General features: G+C 37.0%; 1 protein-coding gene across 1 annotated transcript in view; it reads right to left on the minus strand.

Annotated features, from left to right (window-relative positions):
- The window catches only part of HCN1 (hyperpolarization activated cyclic nucleotide gated potassium channel 1), a 401400-nt gene that overhangs the window by 45445 nt on the left and 341460 nt on the right, over positions 1 to 14495 (minus strand). The window contains exon 6 of the mRNA XM_032135182.2: positions 3541 to 3781. Within this exon, the coding sequence (XP_031991073.1) occupies positions 3541 to 3781 (241 nt within the window). The remainder of the gene's footprint in view (positions 1 to 3540; positions 3782 to 14495) is intronic.

The raw sequence follows: 14495 nt of genomic DNA on the forward strand, positions 1-14495 counted from the left end.
AAAACCTTAGTCATATTACCAAATTAACTGTAAGGTATTTAAAACCTCCTTTGAATTCACAAAACATATGTCAACTTCACAAATCCCGTCTTTGTGCATAATAACACTTCAAAAAATTCTTTTTAAATGTTTCTTCTACATATTCATCAAATCCCCAGAAATTGACTCAAAGACTTTTCCTCCTACAAATTTATCCCCAAACCTGGCCTGTACATATACAGTTCACTACTTAACACAGGTTTGAACTAGGCAAGCCCATTGATAGGTGGATTTTCTTCTGCCTCTGCCACCCCAAGATAGTAAAAGTAACCCCTTCTCTTCCTTCTCCTCTTCATCCTATTCAACATAAAAATGACGAGGATGAAGACCTTGATGATGATCCATTTATTATGATGATCTATTTATTATGATGAATAGTAAATATGTTTTCTCTTCCTTATTAATTTTTAAATATTTTATATTCTTTAGCTAACTTAATTTTAAGAATAGAGTATCTAATATATACAGCATACAAAATATGTTTTAATCGACTATTTATATTATTGTTAAGGCTTCCAGCCAACAATAGGCTACTATTGTCAAGATTCTGCAGAGTCAAAAATTATATGCAGATTTTTGACAGAGCAGTGGTTCGTACCCCTAATCTCCACATTGCTCAAGATCAACTGTATACTTTCATTTCTTATCCCATCTAACTTCAATACTCTCTTTCTTTTTTCCCTTCATTCAAACATTAATTTTCTGCACTTTCTGAAGCAGACCCTGTTAGATTCATAGCTTTTCCTAATCTGCTTTTTTCTTAGGATAACCCACACAAAAGGCCAAGGGGCCAATGAGACAACACAGAATCATTTTAACAAGAAAGAAGAGTGGGAAGAAATGGAAAGCTTCAAAATGGAGCTTCAAAATTGTTCTTAATTGGTGAGCAGGAAGTGAAAGAAGTTAATTAATTTGAGTTAATATGTTTCACTCAGCCATAATAGATTAATGGGTTATAACCTCATGGTTATTTTGATCAAGTTAAAAAAATGCACTTACCAAAATTCAAATATTTTCCTAATAAATATATCTTAGCTGTAAATGAGGAACATTTCTTAAAGTCAGCATATTACTAAGGAATCATTTCAAAAGTTAGCAGAAAGGATGAAATCCTTCATTAATTATTTTGGAAAAATTGTCTCTTTGGGGTAAAAAAGGGGGATAATACAGAATATTTCACATTATACTCACAAATATACTTTGGCTGGGTTAATACTAAAAATGTATTTAGAATATGTATAATAATAAAATATTATAATAATAAAAAATAATAACACAGTAGTTATGATAAAATGTAGTAAAACTAAATAAAATAGATAAAAATGTGAAAAGCAATTCCAGTCAGGTGTGGTGGCTCATTCCAGAAATTACAGAAATTTGGGAGGTCAAGGGAGGAGGATTGTTTGAGCCCAGGAGTTAGAGACCAGCCTGGGCAAATGGTGACATCCCATCTCTACAAAAAATTTAAAAGTAGGAAAGCAGGGCATGGGGACACATGCCCGTGGTCCCAACTACTAGGGAGGCTGAGGTGGGAGAATCACTTGAGCCTGCAGAGCAAGGTTGCAGTGAGCCATAATCATGCCAGTGCACTTCAGCCTAGGTGACAGAGAGATACCCTGTCATTAAAAAAAAAAAAAGAAAGAAAAGCATTTCCATTATTTTGCAGTGTGTAAAACCCACTTACAGAACATAAAATCTTTAATGCCTTAAGAAAAAAATAGGCAGATTTAAATCAACAATAATGAGGATCAAAATGATGACAGATATTGTAAACGCAATTAAGAAACAAGCAACAAATTAGGAGAAAATAGTTGCATCATATAAAATACATATCTGGAACATTCCTATAAATTAGATTTACAAAGGCAAACAACAGAGTAGAAAAATGTGCAAAGAATAGGAACAAAAAAATAAATCCAAGCAATTAGCAACTCTAAGAAGAAACTTTTCAACCTCCCAGAAATAACAAAAATGCAAACAGAAATGCAAATAATTAGGGTATGTTCTTTTGTTAATTAACAAGATAATATGGTTTGGCTCTATGTCCCCCCCACAAATTTCATCTCAAATTGTAATCCCCATGTGTTAAGGGCGGTAGGAAGTGGATCATGGTAATGGGTGCCCCCATGTTGTTCTCATGGTGGTGAGGGAGTTCTCTGGAGTTCTGATGGTTTAAATGGCAGTTTCCCCTGTGCTTTCTCTCTCCTGCTGCTTGTGAAGAAGTTGCTTGTCTCTCCTTCACCTTCTGCCATGATTGTAAGTTTCCTGAGGCTTCCCCAGCTATGTGGAACTGTGAGCTAATTAAATCTCTATTTATAAATTACGCAGTCTCAGGTATTTACAGAAGTATGAAAGTGGACTAATACACAAGACAAAACTAAAACTGAATTGGCAAAGCAAACAGGCACCCTTATCAAAGAAGCAATTTGGTGTTATTTGTCTAAGTCTAAAAATAAGATCAAATAGTCTTTGACCCAGTAAATCAATTTCTAGGCATTTTTTGTACATGTGTAGAAACATATATATGTATTTTATATGTATAATTTTAATAAAAATTGGAAATTAATATGGTTTGGCTGTGTCCCCATTCAAATCTCAACTTGAATTGTACCTCCCAGAATTCCCACATGTTATGGGAGGCACCCAGGGGGAGGTAACTGAATCATGGGGGCGGGTCTTTCCCATGCTATTCTCATGATAGTGAATAAGTCTCACAAGATCTGATGGGTTCATCAGGGGTTTCTGCTTTTGCGTTTTCCCCATTATCTCTTGCTGCCGTCATGTACGAAGTACCTTTTGCCTTCTGCCATGATTCTGAGGCCTCCCCAGCCATGGAGAACTCTAAGTCCAATTAAACCTCTTTTTGTTCCCAGTTTCAGGTATGTCTTTATCAGCAGTTAGAAAATGAACTAATACAGAAATGATACTAGTTTCCGTAAATTTTTAGCAAGGTAAATTGCCATCTAACTAGAGGCTATATTTTGCAGCCTTCCTTAGGCCTGAAAGTGATCCTCCGCCAATTCTGGGCAATCATATGTGAATAGCAATGATTTTTGCAATTTCTGGGCAGTAGGAATATCAAACGGAAGCTGTTAGTTTTTCATTTCTTCTATTATTTCTGCCCCATTTTATGGGCCATATCAAAACATGGTGGAGAGGAATCAGCTCCTCTTGTGGAGATGACAAAAACGAAACAAAACATTTTAGTGGATGGATGGAATCTAGGTCACCAAATTATACTTTCCATTTGACTTAAGCCCCTATTATTTGGTTCCAGATAAAGAGGTTGAAATAATATCTCAACCAATGTAGTAGTAAATGCACACACATTGAGCCTGTGACTCTGAAATGTGAAAACACTGTTACAGACACTTTTATCAGGATTCACATACAAGTTTACATTCAAAACCAAAAAACTGATATGCTGACATCTCCAAAATTCTTAAAGATACAAATCTTAAGCAGTTTAGATTTCATCTTAGTTGCATCTTTTTTACTCACCTCCAAAGTAAGAGCCATCTGTCAGCTTCATTTCTTTACTGGATTTTGTAATGACACCAGCAACACCGTGTTGAATGAAATACATTTTTTTACCCACGGCTCCTTCTCGTATGATATAATCTCCAGGTTGAAACACCTCAAATCTCAACTTGCTCAGCATGGCAGTCACAAAATTAGGATCCGCATTAGCAAATAAAGGCATTGTAGCCACCAGTTTCCGACAGTTGAAGTTGACTATCTCCTAAAGACATCAAGAGTAAACAAATATTAAGAGAGATATTAATCATATCTGGAAGAAAAACATGCTGAAATTTAAAATATATACAGCATAACATTGCAATTTAAATTTAGATACAAAAATTCATAAATTCTAGTAATGCACATCACATTACAGTCAGGATTGTGTTTTATTTTTACGTTGAAATTTTTGTGTCCCCAGCACCTAGTGTAGTATAGGAATGTATTAAATATTCGATAAATGTTAATTCAATATACGAGTCTCAACTTTTATAACTTCCCATTTCTTTACTACTGTGTATATGAAACTAAAACTTCTAAAATGTGAATACATTCTATTCTTCCTTTTATCTTTTATTTATGGAGAAAATAAGCCATATCACTTCCTATTAGCTATGACATTGCTGCTTCTGTGCTCCATTTCGTCTGGGCCCAGCTACCAGACAAAAGCATTTTGATGTTTTTTTTTGTTAGTGTCATTCAATGGATAGTACAGAAAAAGGTTACACAAAGGAGACTCTAATCTAAAATTATAAATTCATCAGGTGCAGTGGCTCATGCCACTAATCCCAGCACTTTGGGAGGCCAAGGCGGGTGGATCATCAGGTCAGGAGTTCAAGACCAGCCTGGTCAAGATAGTGAAACCCCATCTCTACTAAAAATACAAAAATTAGCTGGGTGTGCTGGTGGGCGCCTGTAATCCCAGCTACTCGGGAGGCTGAGGCAGAGAATTGCTTGAACCCAGGAGGCAGAGATTGCAGTGAGCCAAGATCATACCACTGCACTCCAGCCTGGACAACACAGTGAGACTCTGTCTCAAAAAAATTAAAAAAATAAAATTATAAATTCAACTGGTGTGTGGGCTAGAATCAGAAATCGTTCTTTCTAAAGACTCTTGGGATTCCATTGCAAGTGATGGGCTAGAGAGAGGACATATTTGCCTTTTCCTGACTTGTTTGTTTTATTCCAGGATTAGGCCAATTCTTAAGTAGGAGATCTGTATGTTTGATTTCATTCTGTGGATTCTGATCAAGATCAGACATATTTTTATCCCTCTGGATGAAAATAGAAATACGGAACCAAACATTTTTAATCATGCAAATCACTTATGTGACACAGAAGAGACAGTGGAAATTTACATTCTTGCCACAAAGCCAATTCTCAGAAATTTCCTTACCAATGAGTTACCCCACAAAAGGCTGGGACTGCATTTGTGATTTTGTGTAAGAGGCACAGAAATTGGTCATGGCTGCTAAGAGGTGAAAAGAAGGCACAAGGAATCATAGGTATTAACAGAGTCTGAGAACTCTATCTTCTGCCTTGGGGAAATGTGTTATACAGACCCATCAATTCCAAGACTTGAGAAAGAGGTTTCTATGATCTTACTTCATAAAATGACCTAATGCCATCCAGGATAGATAAAGAATTTCAGGTGATACAGAAGGCACAACATTTTGGATCTACCTTGGAAAAGAAGGTGTTTCATCCTGAACCATATTTTGTGAGTTTAGCAAAGCACAACAATGTCTGTAACAGTGGAGCTTCATGGAAGATGAGAAAATATTTACAAATAAGCAACAATAATCAGAAAGTGAACTTAGCAGCAAAGACAAGAGAAAGATATTACATGTGGTACTTGGTGCATCACTATTCAAGCCAAAATACACACTTGATTCCATGACTGGCTCTATCTAGGGAAATTCGTGATAATTTTAGCTGATGCATGGAGTGTGGGTCCATAACAATGTTCAGCAAGTAGTAAGTACTGAATAAATATGCACGCATATAAAGGAAGCGGTGAAGAAGGAAGAAATGAAGGAGGGGAGGAAGGAAAGAAAGAAGGGAGGAAGGGAGGGAGCAGGTGGGAAGGAAAGAAAAGGGATAAAAGAAGAAACAGAAGGAGGGAGGGAGAGAGTAAGGAAGGAAGGAAGGAGGGAAAGAAGGAACGAAGGAAGGAAGGAAAGGAGGAAACGAGGGAGGAAGGACGGAAGGAAGGAAGGAAGGAAGGAGTCTGAGTTGTAAAAAAGTACTCACAAAGACTAATTTTCTCATTGGGAGATGGTTACTTAAAACTCTTAGCTTTCTCAAGCAAATGGCTTGAGAGACAAGTCTTCTGTATTAAAAAATTTGTTTTTCCTATTCCAAATATTTCTATACAAAAACAACAGGAAGATAAAAGGTGACGTGGAGTTAAAAGAAGACAGAGCTATGTATGTCATGAAAATAGCTAGATTAGGTGATTGAGAGTTAATTATTTCACATGTAAAATGACATAGAATAATACTGTGTAGGAAATTGAAAATAAGTCAGATTGTAGAGAAAATAAGAGTTTTCATACCAAAATAATAGAGAATCCCTTCATCTTTGTCCCTTGATTTGAACTATGCAAATGTTTCACTTCACGGATCTCTCATTTTTTATTTTAGAGAATAGTTGGAATTATATTTGATAAGCAATTAACCTGATCTTTAGTTACATGAATAACTTGTTAATGATACATTGCATATCCAGGTGTTTCTGTTAGAACTCCCTTTATTATAACACTACTGGAATAATTTCATATTATTGTTTGAAGAAATCTATTAATGTTCTCTTCCTTCATGCAACTTTTACTTCCCAGGAGTATTACCTGATTAAAACTGTAAATTCTAACAGATATGATATAAAAAAAGGCAATGAGACAGAATCTTCTTGGATTCTAAAAGTCTTTCATCCTCCCATGAAAACTGCTTGTTCTGAGGATATCTAGTGTAGCAGAAACAATCATGTCATTATAGAATGAAGCAAAACTTAAAAAAAATTTTTTTAATCAATCACCTTTCCTTAGGGCACATTGAGGCAAATAAAACACACTGTTACTATCTCTAATGTCAATTCAGATTACTTATGGCACTTGTTATAATTAGCTCTTTTATCAAAATATCAGGACTGAGTTAGGAGTGTTATCTATATGCATTAAATTGAGGAAAGATTGCTTGCTAAGGAAGGCAAACACATGGTCCCGACCTTAGTAACAAGTTGCTCCAGATTATTAAGTTTATGTTGGCACTTTCAAAAATGTAATTATTTCTTTCCTGGAACATTTTGTAGTACAAGAAAGTATGTACATGCTAAAAACAAATGAAAAAACAAACAGAAAGACCAATCCCCAAAATGAAACAGAACAAAAACCTCACAGTAATGAAGATATTTCAAAGGGACACAGGGGCCAACTGAAAGAACTACCAATGGTCAAACAAAGCTGGAAAAATTTGAGTAACAACAATAAAAAGTATTGGATTAAACCCAAAGTATAAAATAAATAACCAAGATCACATACAAATCTAAATGATTGGTTAAACTACTAAAAAGTGAGGGATAATACATAAACTTTCTGTTTAAATTCCAAATAATTTCAAATAATTCATATAAGCACTCCTGCCTCAAAAAGTTGGAGAATAATTACCAAACCCATAAGGATGGGCTGAGCATTGAGCATGGGGACTTCCTTCAAAGAATACAATAAGGAAAAGAGGGGAAAAGTGTAACTTTCCAATAGAGAAACATGAAAAAAACTCCACCTCAAGTCAGGCAATCAATGTTAACATCAACAGTGCTAAATCATGTTGGTAGCAAGTACTCTTGGTATGATGTAATCAGAAGAGCATTTTACTTTTGTGGCATTCCTACACCAAACCCATAATCCCATTTTAATCATGACAAAACCATCAGCAAACCCAAATTCAGGAAAATTCTCCACAATATTTGGCCAGTTCTCAAGATGATCAAGGTAATCAAAAACAAGGAAATTTGGAAGAAACTGTCCCAGACAAGGGGAGACTAAGGAGACCTGACAAGTGACCATAATGTGGTATCCTGGACGGGATCCTAGGATAGAAAAAAAGAACTTTAAAGAAAACTAAGGGAATCTGAATAATGTTCGGACTTAATAATAATGTATCAATATTGAGTCATAACTGTAGTTATTACAAATGTAGCATACAAATGTAAGGTATTAAAAACAGGGGAAATTGGATGTGAGGTATATGGGAATTCTCCATACTATTTCTGAAACTTTTTTGCTGATATAGTTTGGATGCTTGGCACTTCGCGTCTCACGCTGGAATTTGACCCAATGTTGGAGGTGGTGCATGGGAGGAGGTGTTTCAGTCATGGGGGAGAAGAACCCACATGAATGATTTGGTGCTGTCCCTGAGTTAATGAGTGAGTTCTCACTCTATTAGTTCCCATGACATCTGATTGCTACAAGGAGCCTGACACCTACTCTTTCTCTCATGTCCTCTCTCATCATGTGACATGCAGGCTCCCCTTCCCCTTCCACCATGATTGAATATTTCCTGAGGTCCTCACTAGAAACAGATGCTGGTGCCATGCATCTTGTACAGGCTGCTGAATCGTGAGACAAATAAATTTCTTTATAAAGAACTCAGCCTCAGGTATTCCTCTATAGCAATGAAAAATGAATTAAGACATCTGCAAATATAAAATTATTCTAAAATAAAAAGCTTATTAATGATATAATTACTGCTCTTCAGAGTTAAGAAAATAAATATGATTTTGTCATAGCATGTAAAGCATATTTTCTTTAAGTTAACTCATTTAAAAGTTAATTTTAAAAAGATCTCCTGGTAAATACTTGAAAACAATCATATCATAGTACAGTCTGGGGTTAAGCAGCAGGCCTGGAATGTGTCTGTTTATATTGCTGTGGAGTTAATAACTGTGGTCTGTCATAAGAAGACAAATTGTATATATATCATGCATTTCAATTTCAGATATATGTTTCTATCAAGTTTTTATTTACAAATAAAAATCTATAATTATTTCTGTATTCTGTTCCATTGGTCTATGAGTCTGTTTTTGTACTGGTACCATGCTGTTTTGGTTACTGTAGCCCTGCAATATAGTTTGAAGTTGTGTAGCATGATGCCTCCAGCTTTGTTCTTTTTGCTTAGGATTGTTTTGGCTATTTGGGTTAGTTTTTGGTTCCATATGAATTTTAAAACAGTTTTTTCTAGTTCTGTGAAGAATGTCAGTGGTAGTTTAATGGGAATAGCATTGAATCTATAAACTGCTTTGGGTGGTATGGCAATTTTAACAATATTGATTCTTCTTATCCATGAACATGGAATGTTTTTCCATTTGTTTGTATCATCTCTGATTTCTTTGAGTAGTGGTTTGTACTCTCCTTGTAGAGATCCTTCACTTTTCTTGTCAGCTGTATTCCTAGTTATTTTATTCCTTTCATGGCAATTGTGAATGGAATGTCTTCTGAGATTTATCCCTCAGCTTGACTGTTGTTGGTGTACAGGAAAGCTGGCACAATTTTTGTACATTGATTTTGTATCCTAAGACTTTACTGAAGTTGCTTATCAGCTGAGGAAGCTTTAGGCTGACATAATGGGGTTTTCTAGACATGGGATCATGTCATTCGCAAACAGGGATAGCTTGATTTCCTCTTTTCTTATTTGGATGCCCTTTATTTACTTCTCTTGCCTGACTGCTGTGGCCAGAACTTCCAGTACTGTGTTGAACAGGAGTTGTGAGAGAAGATATCCTAGTCTGGTGCTGGTTTTAAAAGGGAATACTTCAGCTTTTGCCCATTCAGTATGATGTTAGCCGTGGGTTTGTCATATATGGCTCTTATTATTTTGAGGTATGTTCCTTCAATACCTAATTTATTAACAGTTTTGAACATGAAGTGATGTTGAATTTTATCAAAAGCCTTTCCTGCATCTATTGAGATAATCATGAGGTTTTGTCTTTAGTCCTGTTTATGTGATGAATCACATTTATTAATTTGTGTATGTTGAACTGACCTTACATCCTGGGGATGAAGCCTACTTGAGTTGTGGTGGATAAGCTTTTTGATGTGCTGCTGGATTCTGTTTGCCAGCATTTTGTTGAGGATATTTGCATCAATGTTCATCAAGGACATTGGGCTGAAGTTTTCTTTTTTTGTTGTTTCTTTGCCAGGTTTGGTATCAGGATGATGCTTCCCTCATAGAATAAGTTAGGGAGGACTCCCTCCTTTTAAATTTTTTGGAAAATTTTCAGTAGGAATGCTACTGGCTCTTCTCTGTATATCTGGTAGAATTCAGCTGTGAATCCGTCTGGTCTTGGGCTTTTTTTGGTTGGTAGGCTATTTATTACTGCCTCAAGACTAAATGTAAAACCTAAAACTATAAAAACCCTGGAATATAACCAATACCATTCAGGACATAAACACGAGCAAAGATTTTATAATGACCCCAAAAGCAACTGCAACAAAAGCAGAAATTGACAAATGGGAACTAATTAAACTAAAGAGCTTCTACACACCAAAATAAACTATCAACAGAGTAAACAGACAACCTACGGAATGGCAGAAAATTTTGTAAACTATGTATCTGACAAATGCCTAATATCCAGCATCTATAGTAACTTAAACAAATTTACAAAAAAAATACAAACAACCCCATTAAAAAGTGGGCAAAGGACATGAACAGACACTTCTCAAAAGAAGACATACATGTGGTCAACAAGTATATGATAAAGAGATCAACATCACTGATCATTAAAGACATGTAAATCAAAACCACAATGAGATACCATCTCATATTAGTCACAATGGTTATTATTAAAAAGTCAAAAAATAACAGATGCTGGTGATGTTGTGGATAAAAAGGAACGTTTATACACTCTTGATGGGAGCATAAATTAGTTCAGACATTGTGGAAGACAGTGTAGTGATTCCTTAAAGACCTAGAGACAGAAATACCATTCAACCCAGCAATCCCATTACCGGGTATAAACCCAAAGGAATATAAATTGTTCTATTATAAAGACACATGCATGCATGTGTTCACTGCAGCACAACTCAAAATAGTAAAGACACGGAATCAACCCAAATGCTCATCAATGAATGACTGGATAAAGAACATGTGGTAAATATATAACATGTAATACTATGCAGCCATAAAAAAGAATGAGATCATGTCTTTTGCAGGGACATGGATGGAACTGGAGGCTATTATTCCTAGCAAATAATTCAGGAATAGAAAACCAAAAGCCTCATGTTCTCACTTACAAGTGGGAGCTAACTGAAGAGAACACATGGACATATAGAGAGGAACAACACATACTGGGGCCTATCGGAGGGTGGGAGGAGGGATAGAATCAAGAAAAGTAGCTAATTGATATTAGGCTTAATGCCTGAGTGATGAAATAATCTGTACAACAAACCCCCATTATCTCCATGTTCATCTATTTAACAAACCTGCACATCCTGCACATGCACCCTTGAACTTAAAATGAAAGTTAAAAAATCTATAATTATTTCAAAGTTAGAAATATATATTCATTTATTAAAGACACCAAAAATGAGGGAGAAACAAAAATGTTGTTCCAAAGAAATTTTCTCTCCAAGGAATATTATTACATAATTTATATAGCATCAATATGGTTTTTATTTTAAAACACCTCAAGTTGCCCACTAGCAAAAGGGTGGATTTCAAATGTTACTATTTAAAATACACTGGTTCAATTTCTTCTTACTTTTGCAATCAGCTTATGTTAGAAAATTTGTTTAAACATCTTAGAAGGGAATTGATAATTTTTGCTAACATTTTATTTTGTTAAAATAAGTCATAAGAAATATTTGGCATAAATACCCATGCAGAAATGACATAATTTTGAAGTTAAATGATATTAAGTTCTCTGGAGTGGACTTGTTGCTTTAGTGTTGATAATTATGGCATAAGTGTTATGATCCTTGGAGGATATGTTGCCCATAAAAGGAACAGTTCGATATAAAAGTGTGACTGAAGAAATGCCAAGAATGTGATTTTGGTAATATTCTTTGCATAAGGTTTCTCATTGAAAATGCATGAGACCTGCAGCTTTATTTATTTCTCTGAGGAAAACTTCAGACAGAGCAGTACTTGCAGAGGAAGAGCACACTGCTCACCTTGGAACCTGGAGGGAATTTTCACCCTCAAAGTTCATCAACAGCTTTCTCAAATTCCTAGCTGTGGGCTAAACACTGGGAAGCCAAGTAAATAAGCTCAGATGCTATGGGAAATGCTGCAAACTATTTCCTCAAATATTTCAAGTAAGAAAAAATCTTTGTTATCAAGAAGAGTCCACGTTGGAACCCAAGGTGTACATATATTTGTATTCATTAAGAAGGTGTCTTAAAAGATGACATGAGATAGAAATGTTTATGTCAGATGTTTCTGGGATCCACCTTTCGACCAAATGGAATGGCTGTTTAAGTCTTCTAAAACATTCAAGCACACACTTGGGTGAAGATTTTTCTTATGCAACGCCCTCTTGAGGATGCTTTTCATTTGGCAAATGGTAACCCTGCCAAAGGGTAGTGCTAAGATTTTAAATCGAATTTTATATATTATATACAAGAATGAAACAGCATAATACAAGAATGAAACAGCAATAAAGAATCTTGCTATTTGTTCTTTGGTTGACATGATGTCTATTTATTTTAGATATAAAAGTATTTGCTGGGGGCGGTTCCAAGATGGCCAAAGAGGAACGGCTCCAGTCTACAGCTCCCAGTGTGAGTGACGCAGAAGATGGGTGATTTCTGCATTTCCAACTGAGGTACCAGGTTCATCTCACTAGCACTTGTCAGACAGTGGGTGCAGGACAGTGGGTGCAGCCCACTGAGCATGAACTGAAGCAGGGTGAGGCATCACCTAACCTGGGAAGCACAAGGGGTCAGGGAATTCCCTTTCCTAGTCAAGGGAAGCTGTGACAGATGGCACCTGGAAAATCGGGTCACTCCCACCCTAATACTGCACTTTTCCAATGGTCTTAGCAAACGGCACACCAGGAGATTATATCCCATGCCTGGCTCAGAGGGTCCCATGCCCACAGAACCTCACTCATTGCTAGCACAGCAGTCTGAGATAGAATTGCAAGGTGGCAGCAAGTCTGGGGGAGGGGCACCCACCATTGCTGAGGCTTGAGTAGGTAAACAAAGCAGCCAGGAGGCTCAACCTGGGTGGAGCCCATCGCAGCTCAAGGAGGCCTGCCTGCCTCTGTAGACGCCACCTCTGGGGGCAGAGCATAGATGAACAAAAGGCAGCAGAAACCTCTGCAGACTTAAATGTCCCTGTCGGCCAGCTTTGAAGAGAGTAGTGGTTCTCCCAGCACGGAGTTTGAGATCTAAGAACGGGCAGACTGCCTCCTTAAGTGGGTCCTTGACCCCCGAGTAGCCTAATTGGGAGGCACCCCCCAGTAGGGTCAGACTGACACCTCACACAGCTGGGTACCCCTCTGAGATGAAGCTTCCAGAGGAATGATCAGGCAGCAACATTTGCTCTTCACCAATATTTGGTGTTCTGCAGCCTTCACTGCTGAGACCCAGGCAAACAGTGTCTGGAGTGAACCTCCAGCAAATTCCAACAGACCTGCAGCTGAAGGTCCTGACTGTTAGAAGGAAAACTAACAAACAGAAAGGACATTCACATCAAAACCCCATCTGTACGTCACCATCATCAAAGACCAAAGGTAGATAAAACCACAAAGATGGGGAAAAAACAGAGCAGAAAACTAAAAATTCGAAAAATCAGAGCACCTCTCCCCCTCCAAAGGAACGCAGCTCCTCGCCAGCAACAGAACAAAGCTGGATGGAGAATGACTTTGATGAGTTGAGAGAAGAAGGCTTCAGACGATAAAACTTCTCCGAGCTAAAGGAGGAAGTTTGAATCCATCGCAAAGAAGCTAAAAACCTTGAAGAAAGATTAGACAAATGTCTAACTGAATAACCAGTGTAGAGAAGTCCTTAAATGACCTGATGGAGCTGAAAACCATGGCACGAGAACTACGTGATGAATGCACAAGTTTCAGTAGCCAGTTCGAACAACTGGAAGAAAGGGTATCTGTGACTGAAGACCAAATTAATGAAATGAAGTGAGAAGAGAAGTTTAGAGAAAAAAAAGTAGAAAGAAATGAACAAAGCCTCTAAGAAATATGGACTATGTGAAAAGAAGAAATCTACATCTGATTGGTGTACCTGAAAGTGACGGGGAGAATGCAACCAAGTTGGAAAACACTCTGCAGGATATTATCCAGGAGAACTTCCCCAACCTAGCAAAGCAGGCCAAAATTCAAATTCAGGAAACACAGAGAACACCACAAAGATACTAGAAGAGCAACTCCAAGACACATAATTGTCAGATTCACCAAACTTGAAATGAAGGAAAAAATGTTAAGGGCAGCCAGAGAGAAAGGTCGGGTTACCCACAAAGGGAAGCCCATCAGACTAACAGTGGATCTCTCAGCAGAAACTCTACAAGCCAGAAGACAGAGAGGGCCAATATTCAACATTCTTAAAGAAAGAATTTTCAACACAGAATTTCATATCCAGCCACACTAAGCTTCGTAAGTGAAGGAGAAATAAAATACTTTACAGACAAGCAAATGCTGAGAGATTTTGTCACCACCAGGCCTGCCCTAAAAGAACTCCTGAAGGAAGCACTAAACATGGAAAGGAACAACTGGTACCAGCCACTGCAAAAACATGTCACATTGTAAAGACCATCGAGGCTAGGAAGAAACTGCATCAACTAATGAGCAAAAAAACCAGCTAACATCATAATGACAGGATCAAATTCACACATAACAATATTAACCTTAAATGTAAATGGGCTAAGGCAAATTGGATAAAGAGTCAAGACCCATCAGTGTGCTGTATTCAGGACCCATCAGTGTGC

Source organism: Hylobates moloch, unplaced genomic scaffold, assembly GCF_009828535.3.
Source record: "Hylobates moloch isolate HMO894 unplaced genomic scaffold, HMol_V3 SCAFFOLD_17, whole genome shotgun sequence".
NCBI lineage: Eukaryota > Metazoa > Chordata > Mammalia > Primates > Hylobatidae > Hylobates > Hylobates moloch.